Here is a 22,626-nt window from a genome sequence, read left to right on the forward strand (position 1 = left end):
AAATGAAACTCCGTCCAAGCTCGGCAGCAATGGCACGGTGCGAGAGGCCTTCCTAATGCAGCTCAACAATCACACTATGTTCAAAGAGAATCGAGAGATTATGATAGTGTGACAAAAATCACATTCCTTAAGATCCAGTGGTGCAAAATGTACATTCCTTCATTCATTTTCTACCGCTCTACGTGCTGGAGCCTATCCCATCTGTCTTCCGGTGAGAGGCGGGCTACACCCTGGACTGGTGGCCAGCCAATCACAGGGCACATATAGACAAACAACCATTCACACTCACATTCATACCTATGGACAATTTGGAGTCGCCAATTAACCTAGCATGTTTTTGGAATGTGGGAGGAAACCGGAGTACCCGGAGAAAACCCACGCATGCACGGGGAGAACATGCAAACTCCACACAGAGATGGCCGTGGGTGGAATTGAACACGGGTCTTCTAGCTGTGAGGTATGCGCACTAACCACTCGACTGCTGTGCAGCCCCCAAAATGTACATTCTTACAATTTTTCAACTGGAGAAGATCATTTTGACAAGGAAGACGAAGGAAAACACACAAGAATAATTCCCAACAAGTCCACAGACAGGCTGTATACATCAAGGATGTGTCCTTTATTAGGACATGCAGACAAGGGATGGTGGCAGCAGGAGGAAGCCTCAGCTCAGTAACTTCCACTTGATCAGCTCTGACAGTTCTACTGACCTTTAAAAAGAGTTAAATTAGTAAAATCAATGAAAAAACAACATTATTGCTGTGGGAGGAATACAGTAAACAGTGTACACCTGCACTGTCTATTAGGAGGCAATACAAAAGCTGTATGAAAAATTCTACATTTACAAAGATCATGTGGGGAATGTGGCACATGAGACGGTGCAGGTGTACCTATTGTTGTTGCCAGTGGGTGTATCAGTCAAGACAGAGTGTTCAGTGATTGGAGCTACATGATAAAAGCCACAGTTTGACACAGATTAGCACTTTCCTAAAGGAGAAGTCTTCAAGGCAGTCAGCAGTGTGATGACATCACAAGGTCATTCAGGTGTACACAATGTAGTTTTCCGGAATGAGGCCCGTCTTGCCTTTGTAGGTCGCCTGGAGCCAACCTGGTTCCACGGACGGATGCACTGCAAACCAAAACACAACACAGCATTTTTTTTTTACAGTGGTGAATCTTCCCTGAGTGGCCGGCCAACCAAAATGACTGCAAGAGCGCAGCGATGACTCATCCAAGAGGTCACAAAAGACCCAACAACAACATCCAAAGAACTGCAAACCTGACTAACGCAGCATTTGAGAAAAACATCATACTAAGAGTAAAATATGGTGGTGGTAGTGTGATGGTCTGGGGCTGTTTTGCTGCTTCAGGACCTGGAAGACTTGCTGGTATAAATGGAACCATGAATTCTGACCTGAAGCTGAAACCAACTCGGGTTCTGCAGCAAGCCAATGATCCAAAACACACCAGCGAGTCCACCTCTGAATGGCTGAAGAAAAACCAAATGAAGACTTTGGAGTGGCCTAGTCAAAGTCCTGACTTGAATCCTATTGAGATGCTGTGGCATGACCTTAAAAAGGTGCTTCAATGTGGCTGAATGACAACAATTCTGCAAAGATGAGTGGGCCAAAATTCCTCCACAGCGCTGGAAGAGACTCATTGCAAGTTATCACAAACGCTTGATTGCAGCTGTTGCTGCTAATGGTGGCCCAACCAGTTATTAGCTTTAGGGGGCAATCACTTTTTCACACAGGGCCATGTAGCTTTGGATTTTTTTTTAATAATAATAAAAAGTTTCATTTAAAGAAATCAGGAAAGGGTCGCACTGTGGTTAGCAGAAATGGACCAATGACTGTCTTTCTTACCGTTTGAAAACAGCGCCCCCTGTGGAAAGCTGAGCTCGTGGCTGTGCTCTGCCTCGCAGGAATACAGAGCTTTTGCTTCCCTGACAGTTGAATAGGAAGAAATGTTAGCTTCCTCCGATACCTTGGATTTAAAGTGCGTGGAACTGACAAACCTTCCGGAAGGACAAATGTCCAAAGCAGAAGAGAACACTGAGCTGTCCCGCTGTTGAACGCGTACTGACAGGCTGTAACACACAGGAACAGTACATCGTCACAGTAAAAAGCACTTAGTTGACTTGCTTTGAACCTGTAAAGTGGCCTACCTTGATCCGGGCCTCTGGTAGCCATTGCTAGACATGGAGTGCTTGACGTCGGAGCTTCTGCGGATGTGGGAGATCTTGCGCTTGGCCTCCCGTGGGTCCAGCGAGGCCAAGCTCTGCACGGAGCCGTGACAGCTTCTGTAATCTGGAACAGCAAGCAAAGAACGATGAGCAGAAGGTCATTTTTGGAGTTCTATGGGTGAGTGGTGGCATATGTGGACCTTCAGAGATGTGCAGGGAGGTGAGGGAGGACGATGTGGACCGCTGGTAGGGGAACAAGGATGAGGAAGAAGAAGAGGAGGAGGAGGCCGTCCTGTATGTGGTCCTGTGCTGCTGGGGAGGAGGTGAAGAGTCTTTTCCCATAGTGGAAGCCTCCATTGGGTCCACTGTGCTTTTTAGGGACACAACAGAAGATACTCTCTGGACTGAACGACCCTCCCTGAGAGGAGACTCTGAGGAGGAGAGGTGGACGGTGGATGAGGATGAAATAGATCTGGACCCCTTCGCAGATGACAAGGAGATAGTAGAATCCGTCCTCTCAGCTGCGGAGCGCAACGACGACGTGGATAAAGTCACAGACGATGCCTTGCTGGGGGCGGCTACGTCTTCTGTCGGCCATTTGCCGTCCTCTCCATTGGAGGCGCAGGAAGGAGACGGCTCCGATTGAGAGGAAGGACTTGGCTGAGTGGGAGGAGGCGAAGAGGAGGGAGACGCCTGCGACACGCCGTTCTTCTCTGAGGAGTGCGAGGACAGAGACTCCTGGCTGCCCATGGGGGTGGTGCCCGGGCTGCTGCTGAAGGTGTCGCCTGGAGGCACATTTAGATGTTCAGTCCACCCAGACATCACTGCTGGTGTTGTACAAGTACAAGGACTAACTGTCATTGTCCGCCAAGCAAAGAGCAGGCGGGTAGAGGCGTGGCTTCCTCTTCCCCGATGACAGACAGATGGCTTTGCTCCTCCGAGGAGTCGCTCGAGAAGTTGGAGCTTGAGGTAACGGCACCGACAGGTCCGGGGCCTCGCCAAATATCTGACAGCCACGTAGGACAGGTGTTAGGTGTGTGTTCACATTGGTGTATGAGCGTTGGTCCACCTTATCGTGGTTCTCGATGATGATCTCCACCACGATGTTCTGGAACTTGATGTTCATCATGGCAGCCACCGTCTCCTCCTGCGACCTCATCAGGGTGGGGCCGAATATCATGCCCAGGTTGGACACGGTCATCAGGTTCTGATCGCAGTGGGTGGAGACCCTGTGCACACAAACAGCACGTACTGGTTGGTGCGGCGGATTAAGCAGGATTAAGCTAACACGTTTGTTTAGGACGTAGGACTTAGGACATAGGACATAGGACGTAGGACGTAGGACATAGGACGGAATAAGGCAGTCAAGTTGATGACTGATGATCCTTCTGTCGACACACTAAGATCAGTTCTCTTTACATTGCTGGGTACGAACTTGAGGAGGTGACTGGTCAAGAGGTCCAGCATGACTCGGTTCTTCTCCGGTAGTCTGTGGACGAGAGTGTGGACGGCTCTCACCCGATGCTTCTGGTCATCGTACTCTGTGGAAGCATCAAGGATGAGCATTCTGCAGAAAAGCTGCACTGATGTTTATAGAGGCCGTCTGATGCAATAGGCTGAGATCTTACTTGCAGCTTTGATAAAATCTTTATGCAGCCTGTAAGTCAGGACGGGTTCTGCCAAGCACCTGAGGTCACATGACTCGTTACTCAATGATTGAAGACAGAAAGCGGTTGTGTTGTGTCACCTAAAATAGTTCTTCAGGCCACTAGTGATGGTCTTGTTGTCCCAAGCATCGGCGTCCAGCCGTGTGCCCGAAGCAGAAGTGGATGCTGCAGGAAAGCATGATGAAGCATGATTCAATTATTCATCATCATCATCATCAAGCGGAAAGACACGGAGCCACGTCTTACCAAACACGCTTGTCATCAGGCGCTGCACTTTGGAGTTCACTCCCCCGGTCCGGTAGAGGCCCAGAGTGGTGAGGCCTGCACGCACATGTAGACACGCTTCAGCACTCGTTATCTTTGTCACCATCACCAGGAAGGAGCCCTACCTCTACTTTCCACCAGATCGATACAGTTCCTCACGAAGCTGAAGCCTGTCTCATTGAGGAACGCTGCCAAAGAACAAACACTTATGAAGCAAAAAGGATGTCAGCGTGGACATGAGTTCAATCCGAGTCCTTACTCTCTTCTTTCTTGCTGAGCAGAGACGGTAGAGTGTAGATCTGAGGAACATGAAGTCACATTAAAAGTACTGCACAGTGCAAACTATGACTCAGCCAAAGCACTCTTACAGGTTCTTTCCCGTCCATGGCTTCCATCCACAGGCGCCGGTTGGCCTCAGAAAGCGCTTGTAGGGTGATGACGCCATGTCTGCAGGGAGGGAGAAGAAGGTTGCTAAAATGGACTCAAGTAAACTGAAAGGAATGTACTGCTTGGTGGCTTTAGAGTCTGACTCTTTACCTCTCTACCACCTCGATGTCAAAGCAAAAACGTTTGTCGATGGAGTCCGTCTTCCTTCGGACACACGAGCGAAGCTTGAACATCTCCGGCGCCCCGTTCAGCACGCCGTTCTTTAAACAGCACATATAGAAATGTAACTATCTCAACTGGCATTAGAAGGACTTGAAGGTCCCCTAATATACAAAATGTTGGAACAGTTGCGGCTTTTCATGACATCATAAATGTACAGAATGTATTTGCCCACCACTCGTGTCTTGAAACTGGAAGTACTAAATTCCAGCATCGAGGCTACATCCTGTCCAATACACCTTAGTGGGAGCGCAGAGACAGAATCCAACAGATGGTACATCACCTGTCGGCCAGTGGGCCGGGCCTCTGTGTTGCTCATGGTGAACATCTTAGAACTCTTGTCATATGTACAGTAGTACCTGGTCCACACGCTACCTAGAGGACCTGTGACACGCAATTTCAGAACAAAAGTACCCAGGAAAGGAACTGACTTGCTTTTATGGGTTGGCACTCACGTTTCTCTTGTATGTACAGATATCCCTCCATGGTGAAGCAGCCTGGGGCTTTAAAGTCCTCCTCGGCAGACCGGATCCTCTTCATTAGCCTCTCCACTTCGGCACGGGTGCTTTCAAAGTTGTTTCGGGCCTTAGAGTGGCAGAAAAACGCAATAAAGACGTTGACAATCAGCAGCATACCGGTATCAAACGGACATTGGAGACATTTAAAATGCGACTTATACATTCTGCAGGTTGAACTGCAGCTGCTGCTTGTAAGGTTCAAACTCGCTGGCCAGCTCATAGCCTTCGTGGTAGAAGGTCAGCAAGCCTTGCAGGAAGGCCAGCAACTGAAGAGTAAAAGAAAACACAGCCACTGTCAGTCATCTGCTCAATCACAACAATTCTGACAAAAAGAATTTGGGGTTGCTGTCCTTGTTTACGTTACAACAAAGACTTTCTTTCCCAGTCGAGCGGAAGAGATCTCCACACAGGAAGCACCCGCTACCGAAACAGGAAGTGGCCTCCGCTGATATGTATCATTAAAACATGTTTATCAGCAGCTGGACACTGGACGCATTTCTTGTCTCCTCTGTCATGATTGCCAAAGCTAATGATGCTCATGTTCACACGCTGCCCAATATGACCAACTTCTAGAACCTTTTTCTCTCCACACCATGACACAAGACCAGAAAAGACCTTTCATTCTCGCCCTCTGTTCGTTTCAGGCTACATTCACACAAACACACCAATCAACACAATAGAATGTGTCTGGTGACGCTAATCAAACCCTTCTAATGGTCTATGTAAAAAAAGCGACTAGTGTCAAATCTAGTGATCATACTTTTGGACACTGACTCTCACATACAGCCGTCCCACGTTTAGCACGTTTAATTGGTTCCAGCCCCAACCGTGATAGCATTCATGGATGGAATACTTCCATAGAAAACTGCTTTATGACCTTTTAAAAACAGGTTTTAACATTATTAGAGCCCTGTAGACATTAAATAACACCCCTATAGTCACAATTATACTCGTTGTAGCAAATATAGTAAACACGATAAGCAATAATAAAATACAGTAACTCACCATTAGCATTGGGAAAGTTCCTTGTTGTAAATCTTGACTGTAGTATGGGTCCATCGCATGATGGCATTAAAAAAACCAAGATCGACATCAGCCTATCATCCATTCTCACTATGACGTTTGTGACTTGATTCATATACAGGACAGCCAACATTAATCTGCCATACACAGACGTACAATAGATTCCGACAATACTGCTAGCTTTGTTTACACCACATTACACCCAGAAGTGACACAAGAGACGGCTGCCGCTTTAACAATACCTACCACATTTTTTTATTCTAAACTTTACAGTAGGTTTCAAACCGAGTGGGTGAGAAGGACAAAGTAAGAAGCCAAAAAGGTACCACTGCCACACGGAACAGGAGGACAACTTTTTTTCAATATGTCATGTCAGACTCTTCATCTATGGTTCACTTAATACAGGTAATGTCACATCAATGTAACATTACTGACGTCTAGTAGTGACCAGAATACTACATCTTTCTTGTCTTTCAATATTTTTGGCTATTAAGGGGTCATAGTCAACCACTATTAATTTTTGAAAAAATGTGATGCAGCGAGGGACAACTGTATCGCTCTTTTCATGGAGCAACCCCCAAGTGCCCCCTACCCCTCCCAGCACCACCACTATCACCAACACGTTGCCGTCCCGTGTGGTGTTGGGCACCATCTGAATTTGAACGATTCTGGTTCCGAACAGGTTTGCGTGCAGGCCTCACAGCTAGGAGACCTGAGTTCAATTCCACCCTCGGCCATCTCTGTGTGGAGTTTGCATGTTCTCCCTGTGCATGCGTGGGTTTTCTCCGGGTACTCCGGTTTCCTCCCACATTCCAAAAACATGCTAGGTTAATTGGTGACTCCAAATTGTCCATAGGTATGAATGTGAGTGTGAATGGTTGTTTGTCTATATGTGCCCTGTGAAGGCCGGTTTGTGGGTTGAGAAGGTCTCTTGACTGTTGCTAGGCACTGTGTCCATGAATAAAGTTGATTAACCGGTGCTCTTGTCCTTCATGTACACCAAACTTCCACAACATCAGCAAACATCCTGAAACCCTCCATTACTTACGTCATTTATTCTTCGACTTCCCTGATTCTGATGGTTTAGAGGAAGTCCAACGTAGCGTGGCAAAGACGGGAACTCTCTTATTTCTACACCATGAATCTGGAGGTGTTTAATCATGTTGGTCGGGCACGCTCCTTTTCATGATATCATTGTGTTGCCAAAATTTGAATGCACTCTTCCTTGGCCCAAGTGCCACCCCTCTACTTGTGGACAATGTGTTTTGTACTTTTGGTGTAATTCTGCCAGCTGAACGTCTCCTCCTGTTTATTTCATTATTAGAATAATATTGACTTGTGTGTGTGTGTGCGTGCGTCTCCTCACCGGCTCCACAAACTCAAACTTCTTCCTCTCCTGAACCTCTTGGATCTTGAAGACATACTGCAGCGAAGCGTCGTAGAATACCTGCCGGTCTTTGCTCATCTGCGAATCAGCCTGCGATAACATCACACTTAGAGGTGTGTACTGTATGTCTGTTACATGTCTGTTACATGTCTGTTACATGTCTGTTACCTCCTGCAGCTGTGATTCCTTCTTCTTGGAGGACAGGCTGAGGTGTTTGTCCAAGACCGAGTAGTACCGCTCTGTCTCCTTGTCAAACTGCTTCTTTCCCTCCTAAAAGAGACAAGTATTAGAGTGTAAAGTAAGTATGAGCCAATAAACAAGCCACAGATGCATGTGATATTTCACAAAAGTTAACATTCCGACTCCCAATGAAGTTCAATATTTAGCCGTGCGCTTAAACATGATGAATCAACACAATGAGACAATGTGAAGATATTTGTGTGGCATCCAGACCAGCTGCAACCACCTCACACGCTCCTGCTACATTCCACGAGCCGACACACACAGGACCGCGTTGCCTCGGCAACCACGCTCACGGGCATCCTCAGATGCAGTCAGAATTTACAGAACCGTAGCAAGAACTCTGGTCAAAAAGTACAAAGATTTTCTAACATTCCAGTTTCTGTTCAACTTGGAAGAAAACAACTGACTTTTATGAACACGCTGACAAAAGATGGCAGTCAAAGGTCACTGCTGGGGGACCGTTTGTCATCTTTCTCCGAACCAGCTGACTAAACACCTGATAAGACTTCAAGTTGAGGTGCACACAAAACACATGCTTATTTTTGCTGTGTTCAATCAGCCCCACATCATAAAACAACATATCAAAAGATAACTGTTCAAAGTTCGCAGAAAATACTAGCAAATAAAACCTTGTACTCACAAAACAGTCATATATGTATGTGATAACAATGCTGAAGCTATGCTGGAAAGCTTTAGGGGGCAATCACTTTTTCCACACAGGGTCATGCAGGTTTGATTTCATTTTATTTTTTTTCCACTATTCTGACCTATAAATGTAGATAGAATGTTGCATTCTCGTGCTAAACGATACCAAAGTTTCATGGAAGTGAGCCCTGAAAGACATTTGGGATGGCTCAAAACGCTCGGTTTCAAAAGGCGTGGGAAAACTGCCCCTTTGTGATGTCACAAAGAGGCGGACTTCCTTATATACATATATAAACTCTCTGCCCTCCCCCAAGGTCTGCTTCCCCCACCCTTCCCCAAGCTCTCCTTCTCTGTTTACCAAACAAGCTCAGGCAGAAGTTATTATTGTATTTGGTGATTCCCAGCAAGAGAAAAATATTTTTTTTTAATTTTTCCCAACTTGGAAAAGTGGTTGGCACGCAGGCCTCACAGCTAGGAGACCCGAGTTCAATTCCACCCTTGAATTCCGGCCATCTCTGTGTGGAGTTTGCATGTTCTCCCCGTACATGCGTGGGTTTTCTCCGGGTAATCCGGTTTCCTCCCACATTCCAAATACATGCTAGGTTAATTGGCCACTCCAAATTGTCCATAGGTATGAATGTGAGTGTGAATGGTTGTTTGTCTATATGTGCCCTGTGATTGGCTGGCCACCAGTAGGATAGGCTCCAGCACCCCCGCGACCCTTGTGAGGATAAGCGGTAGAAAATGAATGAATGAATGAATAATACTCAACACTGCAGAAAAAGGAGTCTCGTCTTCAAACATGTAAGCAAGAAAGCCACCTCTCAGCTACTTGAATGATCTCAAAACCCTGCAAGAATCCTGCCCATTTTGAATATTTGACATATTTTAGGTAGCAGAGGTGAAAAGTCGGACTAATAGGTAACTATAACCATAGAGCATATTTGACCCAGGAGACTTGTTGTTTTTTTTAGCAAGAACTACACAAGCAGATAAGGTGAATGAGAGGACGGAGCTGAAACCAGACACCGGCCAAGTTTACGCTGTCTCACTCCGTCTGTGACGAGCTGCCCAGCGTCCGTTCCCATGACCCCCACTCTGACACGTCCATGGCTTATCTGAACGAGTCACAGACTTAGACTCAGGCTTTGAGACCACCTCCTGCTGGATAAAACAATGATTATACCTTGACAGCGCCGATCTGCTCCTTGCGAAACCTCTCGAGTGGCGAGATCAACACATCGTCAGCGTTTTGGATCTGTGGGAAGAGAGGGCCACAACGGTCAGACGGGTGTCGCAACGCGGATGAAGAAAGATGACCGTCATCATCAGCACACACGCCTACTTCCAGCTCTGGCCAGTTTGAGGCGAAAAACAGAAGAAGTTCAACTTTTATTATTATGCCGCAGTAAAAATAGCAGGCGCTCCATGTAGTCAATGTAGTCTGGTGTCCAAACAAGCCTGTCAGTTTGCTTTTTTTTATGCACTCTCCAATTAGAGTACCAAGTGCAGTGGTAGGGTACCTAAAGGGGGGCGGACCTAGACACGGTGCAGTGTGTTGATTGGTGGACAGAGAATGGTCTCTTACAGAAAACAAGACGGATGTCCTCCATTGTTGCCGCTAACTTACTTTCTTCTTGTTGAATTATAAACACCAGTAAAAGTTAAGCTAAACACCAGCCTATTTCCCTCTGGGTGGTACACTTGTCCTTTCTCTCACCTTGGAAAAATATTTTTGCTTTGTAAGTGACGCTGTTATTTGTCATTACCATTAATTTCAAACATGCATCTTGTGAAAAACCACTGTGGTTCTATTTGACGGAGCCTGTGTACCAGCAGTTATTTGTGGGGGTCCACCACTAAATTTGGACAGCCACAAACAGACTTGGCTCTACCTGCTGGCCCTCGCTCATAAACACATTATAATGGGACTGTCTGTGAGTGTAGCTTGGTATTCCAACTCTATAGAGTAGATGGCATCAAAACTCTCTCATAACTGTCGCGGGGGGTGCTGTCTTTGGGCGAGAGGCGGGGTACACCCTGGACTGGTTAACCTAACATTCATTCATTCATTTTCTACTGCTTATCCTCACGAGGCTCGCGGGGGTGCTGGAGCCTATCCCAGCTGTCTTCGGGCGAGAGGCGGGGTAAACCCTGGACTGGTGGCCAGCCAATCACAGGGCACATATAGACAAACAACCATTCACACTCACATTCATACCTATGGACAATTTGGAGTCACCAATTACGGGGAGAACATGCAAACTCCACACAGAGATGGCCGAGGGTGGAATTGAACTCGGTTCTCCTGCCTTCTGAAGCGCAGATGCAGCCGACTCCCTGTTCTGTGCCCGGGAAGGACACACAATATCAGTGTGAACAACGGCCGTGTGTCCGACGCAGACAATGAAAGTTCCTCCAGCACTAAAAGTGCCTGCATGCTCCCAAACCCTTCTTATGGCGGCAGCAACCGGTCCCAACCGGGGCTTTATAGCCTGACGGATGATCACATGGCAGGCCTCAAACTCACCACACCCTGCCAAGTGTTCGGCCCCAAACGCCGCACTAATCTAAAGCTTTTTAAATCGCCACCTAGTGAGACATTTTTGAGACATGTTTTGCAGGGTGAAAGTCCCACACACGGCAGACATGCTTGTTCTGGATGCTGCAGTGGGGGCGGAGCTTATCGGTGGAGGAGATCTGCGTTTTAAAGCAAGTATCAGCCAATACCGATCTGTGGCCAATCGATCGGAGCACCCCTAATTGAAAGTGGTTTTTATATTGACTAATATAAAATCAGGATCACACCGCCATACATAATGAAGGTCTCATTTTACAATAAGGTACACAAAGATATCAGTAGTTATTGGGGAACTAGGGCACATACAGTTAGAGTAGTTAGTGAGGAACTATTGAAGAAGAAATAAGGAACTTATGAGCAGTGTTTAGGATTACATCGGTTAGGTAGCTACACACACACCTGCCAATGAGAAGAAAAAAACCCATTATGGAGTATTAGCTTCCACTGACCTAAATAGGATCATTGGTCAAGAAAAAGGATGGATGATGATGTCATTATTGTGGCGACCCACTCCACTATGCAGTAAGACTCCAAGTGTTGACAGTGACCTTTATTCCAGAGCGTTTCGCACTGAATAACTTTCCGGTCACATGTGGAGACTTTACTTTCACATCATGAGGTCATCTTCACGAGAAGGAACAACTTCTTTGTGTTTGGTTTCAGTACGGCACAACAACCCCCATGAAACCTGAGACCACGGGACTGAAGGATACGCTGGCAGCTCCTTTCCTCTCACTTCTGATCCAATGAGGGCTGAATTCAACTTAATAGCGTTGAGTTATTCGAACGAGGCAAATTAGCAGGTTTGAAAATATGCCCAGTAAAAACAGACAAAAGTCTTTTATGAACTTTCCCAGGCAGTGAGGGGCTCGCCTCTCAGTCTCACTGGGGAATTGCCGGAATGGGTTCCACATGGTTCCTCCACAAGTAGACCGTGCAAACCTTCAGAAAAGCACACACACACAGCCCTGTATGTAAGGTAGCATACTCACACACACACACACACACCAACACACTCTTCAACACAAAGAGCTTGATGAAGTGTGAGTCAGGCTAGTGGGGAAATAAAACCCTGCTTAGGGCGAGAAGTAATGAACGCCCAGTCATGGTTCCTGACAACCACTTTCACTCAAAGTCAAACAGGAAGTCCTTGTTGTGAGAGCGACTCAAACACAACAGGTGGACCAGCATTTCACGGGAAAACAACCAAGTGGCTCGGAGATGAAAAATGGGTTAAGTGTGACTTCATGTCATTACTCACCAGCCGCTTTCTCTCCTCCTCCATGGTGCTCAGCAGCTGAGAGAACTCCTTCAGCGACTGAGCTACAAATGCAAGCAGAATGGAAATAGCCATTACATTCTGAGGGTCTCCGTGGCAACGTAGACCTTACGTTCTGCTTACAACCTCTTCCTCATCCTCAAATGGACACCCCATTTTCACTCATTTAGATTTACTATGTGACTGGAGACATCAACTGCAAAACAGACACTGCCTGCAGAGCATACATGGTATTTGGCAAAAAGGGTAGTTTATCAGAAGGTACGTGGAAGCCCGTGTGCACATTCGAATACATTCATTTTAATATCTCTAGAGTTTTGACATCAAATTATTGTTTTTCATTGCAGAAATCTTTGCAAGTGGATAAAATGCATGCATGTAGAGAAATTTCATCAACAGTAGCAGAAATTGACTTTTGCATCAGAGTTTCTTGGAAACAGTTAATTATAAGCAGCTGGTGGCAAACCTCCTAAAGTCCTACAAAGCCCTGAGCTGGAATATGTCACTGAAGATACACTTTACACTTTTTGTATTCCCATCTCGATTTCTTTCCCTTGAACTGTGGAGAAGTAAGCGATGAGCATGCAAAAGGATTCCACCAGGACTTTGCTGCTATGGAGAAGAGATATCAGGAAAAGTAGAATCCATCTATCCTTGCTGAGTGATACTTGGCCTTGTTTTTTTCAGAAGATATTGAATCAAAATTAAATATTACATTTAAGCAAAAATGCCTAAATCTATTGTACAAACAGATGTGATTTTGATGTAAGACGATCTCATTAAATATCTAGAATACATTAGCTAACCAGCACAGTTATGTATTGGTGTTCAGTTCATCTTATCGAAATGAATAAGATTAGCCATTTTTATCTCGGAAGCAGATCCAGTCCAACAAATTGTACACCAGTGTAATAATAATATATTATGATTACGCAAGATTTCCTTTAATAAATCATAGATCAACTCCTTAAAGTTATGGAATTGGAAGTTTGCAACTATTTTCTCACAGGTGACGCCTACTGTCAAACATTTGCAGCATTTCTTGAAATGCTGTCTTTTCGATTGTATTAATGAGCAGCATATCGTTTTTGCTCCATTTTGGAGTGTTGACAGTCAGGATGAACGCTCTACATTTCCATTCTACAAACTGGCTTGCGGTAGACATATTTGAAGTGGGCAAGTTTGTTTTATTGCCGCCACTAATAAATTCAGCATAGGGCTTTCTCATTATTAATATTCCCACATAGGGGGCTGTGGCATTGCTACTACCTTACCTTGCATTGCTGCGTGCAAGACTCCACTCTTTTCCCGTGTGTTTATGCTAGCAGCGCCACATTACCGCACAGAGACAAGCGACTGTATTACTGACAAGAGGTCTCACTCTGTTCGCCAGTGTTCTATAGAAGGCTGTTGCTCTGTGGAGCAACATGTCGGTGAACCCTCTTCCTGTCTGTTTGGAGGCCAGAGACGAGTAAAACAGAATTATCCTGTTAATTTATCATGTCATTAACTTCTTAATGAGAAATATTGTCATGTTTTAAAGATCTTGTGACAACCCTATCATGTGCACTATAACACATATGCAACATTGTTTTGTTTAGCATTCATTTGTGGAAAATAGTCGACAAATGTGTCATATTTTGGAGAGGAAACACAGCCTCCTGCTCTCTGCAGTTGAGTAAATAAACATCCCTTGCCAAAGTATGAGGACATACAGTATGTGATGTATGACATGACGTCCCAACTCACCAATGTTGATCTCGTCATCGGTCTCTGCGTCTCCAATGCACTCGAACTGGAACTCCTGCAGGGACTGTGAGAAGCGTTGCACAGCCAGAGAAAGACCTGGGGGGGGGGGGGGGGGGTGACAGAGAAGCCCATTCATGACCAGCCACTGTAATGAGGATGGTTTTTTTTCCACCACGTATGCATAACAGTCAGCATAGAGTCATTATTTCAATCTACAGAGGTTCAAACCTGTATAAATATCTGAGTATTATCTTTGTAAAGGTATTTAGTCGTACAAGTAGCTGTACTTAATCTTGTGGCCAGACAGTGTACGCATACAAGCTGACAGTGACTAAATGGAGGGCCCCTGGAATTCGGGGGCCCCCCAGGGCAGTTTTCTTCTTCTTCGTGACTCAATATGTGACTTTTTGCGTGACGCCAACGTTCAGCGACAGTAACACAACTGCATTGAAGTATCACATTTCCTGTAAATACTATTTAAAAACAAAATGTGGGATTATTCCACCAGGATGGAGCCTTTAAAGCAGACCCCAGAAGAGAATGTACAACAAAATATAAATAATGTGGTTACTTTATACGACTGGTAAAGTGTCTGCCATTGCAATAAAAGACACAAAGGCGTCAAGAAGGCTGTAAAAGTCACTTTGTACTGCTTCTGCTTCAGACTATTCGATTCCAAAATATGTTCTACTTACTTGTGAGTGCAGATATGAGCATGTTTCCATCCTTAATGAGGTCTTTGATAAACCTGTTGGTTCGGTCCAGTTCGATCTCATGGCACTGGAGCCTCTCTCGGAACTCCGGGCTGTCCAGGAAAGAGTCGCTGAACTCCAGCGTCGGCAAGCCCATGTCTGGCTCGGCGAAAGACGGCGATCGGGGCTCCACAAAGTCCGGGGAAAAGTATGTCTTCACGGTGTCCTGCTGTCCTGGGAGGCTTCGGGGTCAGACGTTTGCTCCACTTGATCTTTTTTCATTCCGTTCTTGCCTTTTTCCTCCTCACGACTTCCGGAGCAGCGATGACAGCATTGAAGCTAGCCTAGACCAGAAAGGTCAAAAAAGACGCTTCTCACCTTTAAAAGCTCGATAAAGTCTTCTAAAGTTCTCTCACCCGTCCTGCTGGAGGATCAGTAGATGTTAGAAGCACAAAAAAACGCAAGAGGAAGGCGGATTTGGGTGAAACAATCAGTGCTCTTGGCAAAGAATGTAAGGCTAGCTGGAGGCTCCTCTATGGAAGGCAGCCATGTTACTATGGAGACCAGAGACTCCTACTGGCGCCTCCACAAATATCACCAAATAGACTACTACTCCATAAATACTCTACCTCTACCACACAGAAACTACCAATTACACCATCTCATTGACGAGTTGTATGGCGTAGGAATACAACAGTAGGCCTGGTAGTAAAAGCAGTCATATTAGCTGAAGTGATTGCAGTAAAAGTAGTAGTATTATACTGTGTATAACTATACTGTAACTACAACTGCTACAACTAATTCTCCTACTTTTACTCTAACTCCAGCTACTACTACTACTACTACTACTACTACCCAACTAATTAATAATAAAAACATTTACTTTTGGTAGTATACACTACCATGTATAGTTAATGGTGTTAAAGTTACAGTAAAAGCAGTAGTATTAGTTGCATTCAGGATAAAAATTATTTTAAAAAATAAAACTACAAATATAATGTAAATATGCATTGTAATACACCATATTATATATTGTAATCTCTTACATTTCAAGTGCAATATGTTATGTGTACTAATAAATGGAATGTTAAAAGTAGCAGTAGTAGTTTTAATGCTGGTAGTACAGGTAGTAGTAGTTGTAACATGAATGTGCCAGCAGTAGTATAGTATAATAAAAGCATATGATGTTTGCAGGCTGGAACATGCACATCATGTTCGGAGGAACCCTGAGGAAAAACCTGACACTGCCAAACCACTACTTCACCGGTACTTCACTAAGTACTGACTGTCCAGCCCAGAGCGGCAACATATAAGACGGCAGCAGGCTGAACATGGCGTATGATGAAGAGTCTGTTGCCATGGTGCTGAGCTGCTTTATTGTCTTACTGTAGCTGTCAATCACGCAGATGCTATGAGACGCCATGGCGACCGATCTAAACATGCCTCGAGTGCACCGCAGAGGCTCAGTACTGCATCCTGTTCTCCAGCAAGCGGCAGCATGGAATCATCAAACCAAATGTACATGGAGAACCTTCAACACTCACGTCATCATCATAACTTCTTTCTACGGGCTCGACCTTACAGGGGGGAGCTGCCCACAGTGGCAGGTAAGAATCGCAATCCAAGGTCTGCAATCCATTAGTGGCAGTGGAGGGTTGTGAAATTGTTGAATTTGCATAACTGGGTATGAGGCATTTGCAAAGAGGGAATTAAAAAGCTTGTCACCCTTTAACTCTTTCACGCCCGCAGGCTTTCTCCTCTACCCAGATACCCCAGCCAAGATGGAGAGCACATCACATGAGGCCTTCAGCTTCAGGACCGTCCCGCGGCAAGACAAAGGCATGAACATACTGTACATCTAGGTGGACAAATATGTACTTACTACTTTGTTTACGCACTTTAGACGAACACAGGTACCAGAACTCACAGCAGGAGACCACGCCCCATTCTCACACATCATCCTCCAGACAGACAGGAAGTGGACACGGCAGCAGACATGGCCGACCAGCAGAGGACGAGCAAGCGGAAACGATGCTGTCTCAGTATCAGAAGGACTTCCCTCCTCCGTCCTCATGGCGCAGGAGGACGACCCCAGCTCTCCCACAGCCGGATAACATCGGCATCAATCTGGCTTTCAGGTGACAACCGGCTGGAAGACATCACAATGTAGAAAATGCACAAAAGTTTGGAGACATTTTGTCATGCTGTTGGATGACAAAGTGTCTCCAAACTTTCGACGAGTACTGTGACGTATACTACGGCATATTCTGGCTTCTTAGGATCGACTTCAGGACAGTCCAGAGGGACACGTTCCCCAACTGGCCCAAAACCGAGACGGACATGGAAAGATCTTCTAAAACGCACTGACCATCAACCCGACTGAGACTTTAAAAGACCTTGTCACGGCTCCTTGCTCCGATTGTAACGCCATGTTTGATTCCAAAATGAACATAATACAGAATAAACTATGTGCTTTTATTTGAAAACACTAAACAAGAATGTAGCATTGTCCAGTTTCTACCTACACATAGCCACTGGTGGGCATACTTGCATGATACCTGAGGATGGCTATGATATGTTGTGATGTGATATGCTGTACAGCAACTTTGCAGTATTTGATGTTCTTTTTTGCCTTTTTTATTACTATGAATAGTGGTGGTGTTACTGTACATCATAGTCACAGTTTGGTACATACAGTACCTCTATTTTAAGGTGACTGGTTCATTTTGGGTACACACTGGACTACACTGTACTGGATTTGCTTTTCACAGTGGACGCATGGCACCAAAACCACTTCCTGTCTTTCACTTAATGTAAACCAGGTGGAAACTCGCTAGACTTCTGTACAGTACCGAAAACCTGCTTGGAATCCAAGTACCAGTTACACCAGTTCCTTTTTCTCAGATCCACGCAAGACCGCATTGTACACGAGTCCAGCTTTGTCAGTTTTTAAAAGTCCAATACCAAGTCCGTTTTCCCCAAAGGCATCATCTCCGGTCTCGGTGCCTGCTCCTCTCTTGGTACCGGGTGTCCTCCCTGCCCCTGCTTCTGTCCTCTCTTCTGCCTCGGTCGTCTCGGCTACGGTCCCGGTAATCCCGGTTGTCTCTACCTCCACCTCCAGGCCGGTCCCACTCCCTCCGGCCCCCGCCAGACCGCTCCTGTAACGGGCCGGCTCCCAGGTTGATTGGCTTTCGGAAGGGTCTGTCCCTACCGCCGAATCTCAGCTGTCCGGACTCCTTTTTCCCTCCCAGCCCGCCGCCGAGCCGCCTGGGGATCCACCCTTTCAGTGTTCGCTCCAGTTCAAAATCCACGAACAGCTCATGCTGGTCCACCACCAGCTTGTTGGCGTCCCGGCGGGCTCGAACAACAGCCCGCTCCTCCTTGTACTCGATGAAGGCGTAGCGCTTGGAAAAGCCCGTGACGATGTCCCGGACCAACCGGAGCCGCTTTATGTCCCCGAATTCGGAGAAGACGTGGTGAAGTTTCTCCTCGGTGGTCTGCGGGTTGAGTCGGGCCACGAAGAGGGTGAGCAGCGGGTCTCCGACGACACCTTTGTTGGGCTTGTAGTGGGCACACATCGCCCTCCATATTGCTCGGTCGTGGGGCTCTACGTCGGTGCCGTCGATGCTTCCAGCTTTCAGCGGGTCGTACGCCTTCGCAATGGGACTCCAGGCGTCCATTTTACACCCGGGTGCCCCTAGAAATCTTTAAAAGAAGAATTGTTTGGAGTTTTTCATTAAACCTCTTCCATGAGCGGGTCCATTGGGTGTACGTCCTACAAAATAATCCGTTGATAAAGAAGAGTTCCGTTTTAAAGGTTCCGCCTCTTGAACATACGGGTCACACCATGCGACACAACCCCGATCCAATGATATGCAGTGCAAGAGCCGCCTGTACCACGGCAGTAACGTTCATCATTGATAAGTCAGAAAAGTATTAAATTAAAATAATGTTAATAATAACATTGTTAGTTATGTACAACTCTATTGCATCATACTTACAGCTGCTTCACATATTTAGGTTACCTGGTTTCGGCTCAGAGGAGTGGAAGTCTTGAGAGGGAACTGGGCGGAAAGGCAAAGCTCTCAATTTACCGATCGATCCACATCCTACCCTCACATGTGGTCCGAGAGTGAGCCAATATAGCCCGTACAAGCGGGGCTTGGCTCTCCCTTAGCCATAAAATGAGAAGATGTGGGTTACTAACACTGTTTGGGCATCTTTGTGTGGAGTTTATGTTCTTCCTGTTGTGTTCCTTCCACATTCCCAAAATATGCATATGTCCATAGGCATGAATGTACTGTAAGTGTTAATGTTTGTTTGCCTACGTGTGCCCAGAGATTGGCTGGCGACCAATCTGGAATAGGAAGTGTTGTGTTGACATGTTGTATTATGTATGTTCACACAAGACAACACCACCACTACAAAGTCAAATCGTTTAATAAGAAAAGTGGAAATATCTCCAGATTGTGTATTTACAAAATGAGTAAAATATCATCACTGCTATGTACATGTTAAGTATTTTTTGTATCTCCAGCTGGTCTTGCTTTTGGATTTGAAAAAAAAAAAAAAAAGGACAAACACGGTTTCTACATGTCCTCCACGCTCCATTTATAAGCTTCCTCCTGGATGGCTTTTTTATCTGCAATCCTTGTGTAGCGCTTCTGCTCAAAACCGTTTGACCTGCGCGACACAAGAGAAGAATATGTTAAAATGTTAATGGCATGTAAACTGATGATGGCCCTTAACTGTAAGTGATTATTTCTATTGACATAGTTTCTTATGGACTAAAAAGGCTTTGTATTGGATCCCAGATGTTGCAATGTGTTATAAATGAGTATAAAGCTCCACTGATCCAAGGTAATTGTATTTCCATGTCTCACACACACACACACACACACACACACACACAGTACCTGTTGACGCCATCCCAGCGATATCCTGGTAGAATATTGAATCTGTTAGGAGGTGGCAGTGGTCCTTTATACTGAGGTTTATCTGCAAAACAAGCAAAGTCAGACGTTTGTAAAAACACACGCCACCAACGCTCGCGTCAAGGCAATGTCACCTTTAACCCCATGAGTCTTGCGCTCCTTCTTCCGTCTCAACATGGCCGCCATGGGATCGCCCTCTCTTTCCTGCTCCCTCAGCATGCGGTCCAGGTCCTCGTCGTCATAGTTACGTGCCAGCGGTTTCTGGGCTTCGTGCAGCGCGTCCTCCAGCCTCTGCTGCTGCATCTGTCCCTGCGCCAGCCTGGGAACATCCGAGTCAGCTGACTGGAGAAAGCAGGGAGGCGACAGCAACGGGACCGGTCTCACTCACCCTTTCCCCCACTGAGCGTATTTCTCATCTTTTGCTGCTTTTTCTCCAGCTTTCCTCTTCTGTTCTTCCCGTTCTGATTCCAAGTCCCTCTTTTTTCCACTCTTGTCTCGAAACACAGTTTGAGCGTGGCGGGACTCATCTGGCGACAATGGTGGAGATAAAAATATTGAATAAACAAAATTAAATATAATTCTCGATTCACACTAATGTGCAAAGTAATGCATAAAATACATTTTTAAACATTAACTTACTTTACGAACTCTTAATAAGTTGTCTTTTTACTTAAGAATGTACCCACCCCCTGTGAAAATGGCTAAATGAACTAAAACACAATAATCTAAGGCATTCAGAAGACACAGTCAAAGATGCTGTGATGACATGTAGCATTCTACACTGGACACGAGGCGTCAGTAATGATGCTGTAATGCTTGGTGTGGTACTCGTCAGATTTACTCACCCGAAGAACTACTACAGTTTATTGTAGGTTTGAATTATCTCCCATCAGGCACAATAATCTCTCATGAAAATTCTCAATAAAAACACGGGCTACTGTTCTGGCCGTAATCCATGGCAAGTTGCAACTCAACTCTGAACCTCTGCCGTCATTTCAAATTTCCTTTTTGCTGAATGGTGCAGCCCCAATCAACATGTGTATACACTACAGGGAAGAGAGGAGTAAAAGGGGAGTTTGAGGCTTACTTTCCAGCTCCCGGTTGTTTCCGTCCCTGCGGCGTTCTTCCTCCTTTTCTTTCCGAAGAACATCAGATGAAATCAGACCTGCCTTTCCACCGGAAAGCATGCTGCTGCCCTGGGAGGATTTAAAATAGAAATGTAAACATAAGTTCATCATTGACTGAGGAATAACAACATGAGGTGTTTACCTCAGCCTGGCCTGGACGACGAGGAGGCGAGAGGTCGTCATCAGATGCTTTCCCACCGTGCATCCGCCGTCTGGGTGGAGACTGGTCTGAGTCGGAAGCCTGTCCCTTTTGCCTCCCTCTCCGTGGTGGCGACTGGTCCGAGTCTGAGTCCCGACTGGTCTGAGGTTTCTTACTTCCTGGCGAATTACGGCGTGCCAATGAACGGCTGTGACTTGTTGCGGAAGTGTGCTTTCGGCTCACGGGCGACGAATCTGACAAAGAATGAATGCGCCAAGGGTAAACTAAATATTCAAATAGTTGTTTTGTTGTTATCACTCACCTTTACTTTGCATCTTTCCTGACTTGCTAGCATGTCGCCTGGGAGGAGACAAGTCTGGCGAATCATGGCGTTTCTTCCTGGGAGGTGAAATATCCGGAGAATCGTGGCGTTTCTTCCTGGGAGGTGAAATATCCGGAGAATCGTGGCGTTTCTTCCTGGGAGGTGAAATATCCGGAGAATCGTGGCGTTTCTTCCTGGGAGGTGAAATATCCGGAGAATCGTGGCGTTTCCTTCTAGGTGGCGAGATGTCTGGGGAGTCATGGCGTGCTCTCCTCGGAGGGGAACTATCTGGAGAGTCGTGTCGAGTCTTTCTGTTAGATGTCTGCTCAGATAAGTCTTCTGGCTGGGAGTCGTCCTCTTTATTTTCATCATCTAATACATCAAAATGAATGCATTGATACTTAAGCCTAGTTTCTCTCACACAGGAACATATTTGCCCAGAGAATAAATGACTACCTCCAATGACTTTCCATCTGGAGCTGCTTCTGAAGACTTCCATGTGTCTCACATCCTCAGGACGGTCATCAATCACTTCAGCTATCTGAGCAAACAATAACACCACAAGAGTGATCCATTGTGATCCATAAACACCTAAAACCATGATAAATGATATGATAAACCAAAATGGAAAATACGTATATGAAATTAGGGTCATAATAATACAAATACAGGCGCCCAACGACTTGTAAACCTGGGTACAGAATGGGTCACTCCGAACGTCAACTATCAACTAACTAACTAGCTCTTACCACCGGCGCTTCCTCGTCGTCCTCTTCTCCCCCATGGTCTTCTACCGTGACCATTTGTCTCCAGTCAATGTCATCATCCACAATCTTTAGTCTTGGATAAGAGAGAAACGGAGTTCAACTGCATAACGTTGCATGTGCTAACAAAAGGTAACACTGATAAGCTAGCGTAAGTTAGCAACTAGCGGCTAGCAACAAGCCCACCAAAGAGCTGAAACATAAACGAAAACTCACTCACCCTTTTCCCGCAACCTTTCGTCGCTTCTTTTTCCCCTTTGACTTCTTAGCGTCATCATCTGTCGATAAATAGCGTTTAAGATACTCCGCTTTGGATAATTCAGCCCCTTTGCTGCTAACAGTGGAAGCCGCCATCTTGACGTAGACGACTCACTACGGGAGCCGCGGAGGGTCAAATGTTCAATTCAAGAGCCTCAAGGAATAAATGTTGAACATTTGAACAAATGTAAACTTTAAATAACCCAAGGCAACTGTGAATGAAGCTGATTTATAGATATAATA

At 45.8% G+C, this 22,626-nt stretch overlaps 4 protein-coding genes across 7 annotated transcripts; 1 reads left to right on the top strand and 3 right to left on the bottom strand.

The window, feature by feature from the left end:
* Positions 1 to 589: 589 nt before the first annotated feature.
* Positions 590 to 15,656, bottom strand: LOC131138034 (rho GTPase-activating protein 42-like). Its single transcript, XM_058086580.2, has 24 exons — positions 14,843 to 15,656; positions 14,148 to 14,243; positions 12,381 to 12,442; positions 9,725 to 9,796; positions 7,819 to 7,920; positions 7,630 to 7,740; positions 5,402 to 5,506; positions 5,178 to 5,307; positions 5,006 to 5,106; positions 4,654 to 4,763; positions 4,485 to 4,563; positions 4,376 to 4,415; positions 4,242 to 4,304; positions 4,099 to 4,173; positions 3,933 to 4,017; positions 3,814 to 3,872; positions 3,621 to 3,726; positions 3,255 to 3,414; positions 3,041 to 3,191; positions 2,386 to 2,970; positions 2,168 to 2,309; positions 2,018 to 2,089; positions 1,866 to 1,945; positions 590 to 1,129 (listed from the first exon to the last, which is right to left on the bottom strand). The coding sequence occupies exons 1-24, from the start codon at positions 14,994 to 14,996 to the stop codon at positions 1,041 to 1,043; spliced, it is 2,829 nt and encodes a 942-aa protein (XP_057942563.2). The 5' UTR covers positions 14,997 to 15,656; the 3' UTR covers positions 590 to 1,040.
* Positions 14,464 to 17,323, top strand: LOC131138045 (uncharacterized). 4 transcript variants are annotated; one of them, XM_078787583.1, is made up of 6 exons: positions 14,464 to 15,047; positions 16,034 to 16,105; positions 16,246 to 16,446; positions 16,589 to 16,678; positions 16,743 to 16,977; positions 17,119 to 17,323. In XM_078787583.1, exons 2-6 carry the CDS (start codon positions 16,042 to 16,044, stop codon positions 17,204 to 17,206), a joined length of 678 nt encoding a protein of 225 aa, XP_078643709.1. In that variant the 5' UTR covers positions 14,464 to 15,047; positions 16,034 to 16,041; the 3' UTR covers positions 17,207 to 17,323. The 4 variants fall into 4 exon arrangements, with proteins under 4 accessions (XP_078643709.1, XP_078643711.1, XP_057942581.2 ...); XM_078787585.1 differs by having other exon boundaries at positions 15,018 to 15,047; positions 16,034 to 16,175; XM_058086598.2 differs by lacking the exon at positions 14,464 to 15,047 and adding an exon at positions 15,118 to 15,196 and having other exon boundaries at positions 16,034 to 16,175.
* On the bottom strand, positions 17,296 to 18,643 carry snrnp35 (small nuclear ribonucleoprotein 35 (U11/U12)). The gene has a single exon (XM_058086597.2). The coding sequence runs from the start codon at positions 18,517 to 18,519 to the stop codon at positions 17,827 to 17,829; it is 693 nt and encodes a 230-aa protein (XP_057942580.2). The 5' UTR covers positions 18,520 to 18,643; the 3' UTR covers positions 17,296 to 17,826.
* Positions 18,644 to 19,399: 756 nt separating this feature from the next.
* bud13 (BUD13 homolog) lies at positions 19,400 to 22,508 on the bottom strand. The gene is made up of 10 exons (XM_058087315.2): positions 22,346 to 22,508; positions 22,111 to 22,201; positions 21,818 to 21,902; positions 21,362 to 21,733; positions 21,043 to 21,293; positions 20,861 to 20,969; positions 20,162 to 20,300; positions 19,908 to 20,092; positions 19,756 to 19,837; positions 19,400 to 19,522 (listed from the first exon to the last, which is right to left on the bottom strand). The coding sequence occupies exons 1-10, from the start codon at positions 22,477 to 22,479 to the stop codon at positions 19,429 to 19,431; spliced, it is 1,542 nt and encodes a 513-aa protein (XP_057943298.2). The 5' UTR covers positions 22,480 to 22,508; the 3' UTR covers positions 19,400 to 19,428.
* Between the last annotated feature and the right edge of the window lie 118 nt (positions 22,509 to 22,626).

This window comes from Doryrhamphus excisus, linkage group LG21 (assembly GCF_037039965.1).
Source record: "Doryrhamphus excisus strain RoL-2023G ecotype Guam linkage group LG21, RoL_Dexc_Guam_v1.1, whole genome shotgun sequence".
NCBI classification, from domain to species: domain Eukaryota; kingdom Metazoa; phylum Chordata; class Actinopteri; order Syngnathiformes; family Syngnathidae; genus Doryrhamphus; species Doryrhamphus excisus.

Coding starts and splice junctions, on each gene's coding strand:
- LOC131138034 (XM_058086580.2), bottom strand. CDS start 14,996: ATGGGCTTGCCGACGCTGGAGTTCAGCGACTCTTTCCTGGACAGCCCG. Junction 9,797..12,380: donor AGGAGGAGAGAAAGCGGCTG/GTGAGTAATGAC, acceptor CTCTTCCCACAG/ATCCAAAACGCTGACGATGT. Junction 7,921..9,724: donor AGCAGATCGGCGCTGTCAAG/GTATAATCATTG, acceptor TGTCTCTTTTAG/GAGGGAAAGAAGCAGTTTGA.
- LOC131138045 (XM_078787583.1), top strand. CDS start 16,042: ATGCACATCATGTTCGGAGGAACCCTGAGGAAAAACCTGACACTGCCA. Junction 16,106..16,245: donor GCCAAACCACTACTTCACCG/GTACTTCACTAA, acceptor TCAATCACGCAG/ATGCTATGAGACGCCATGGC. Junction 16,679..16,742: donor CGTCCCGCGGCAAGACAAAG/GCATGAACATAC, acceptor TACGCACTTTAG/ACGAACACAGGTACCAGAAC.
- snrnp35 (XM_058086597.2), bottom strand. CDS start 18,519: ATGGACGCCTGGAGTCCCATTGCGAAGGCGTACGACCCGCTGAAAGCT.
- bud13 (XM_058087315.2), bottom strand. CDS start 22,479: ATGGCGGCTTCCACTGTTAGCAGCAAAGGGGCTGAATTATCCAAAGCG. Junction 21,903..22,110: donor ACGACGAGGAAGCGCCGGTG/GTAAGAGCTAGT, acceptor TTGTTTGCTCAG/ATAGCTGAAGTGATTGATGA. Junction 21,294..21,361: donor AGGAAAGATGCAAAGTAAAG/GTGAGTGATAAC, acceptor ATTCTTTGTCAG/ATTCGTCGCCCGTGAGCCGA.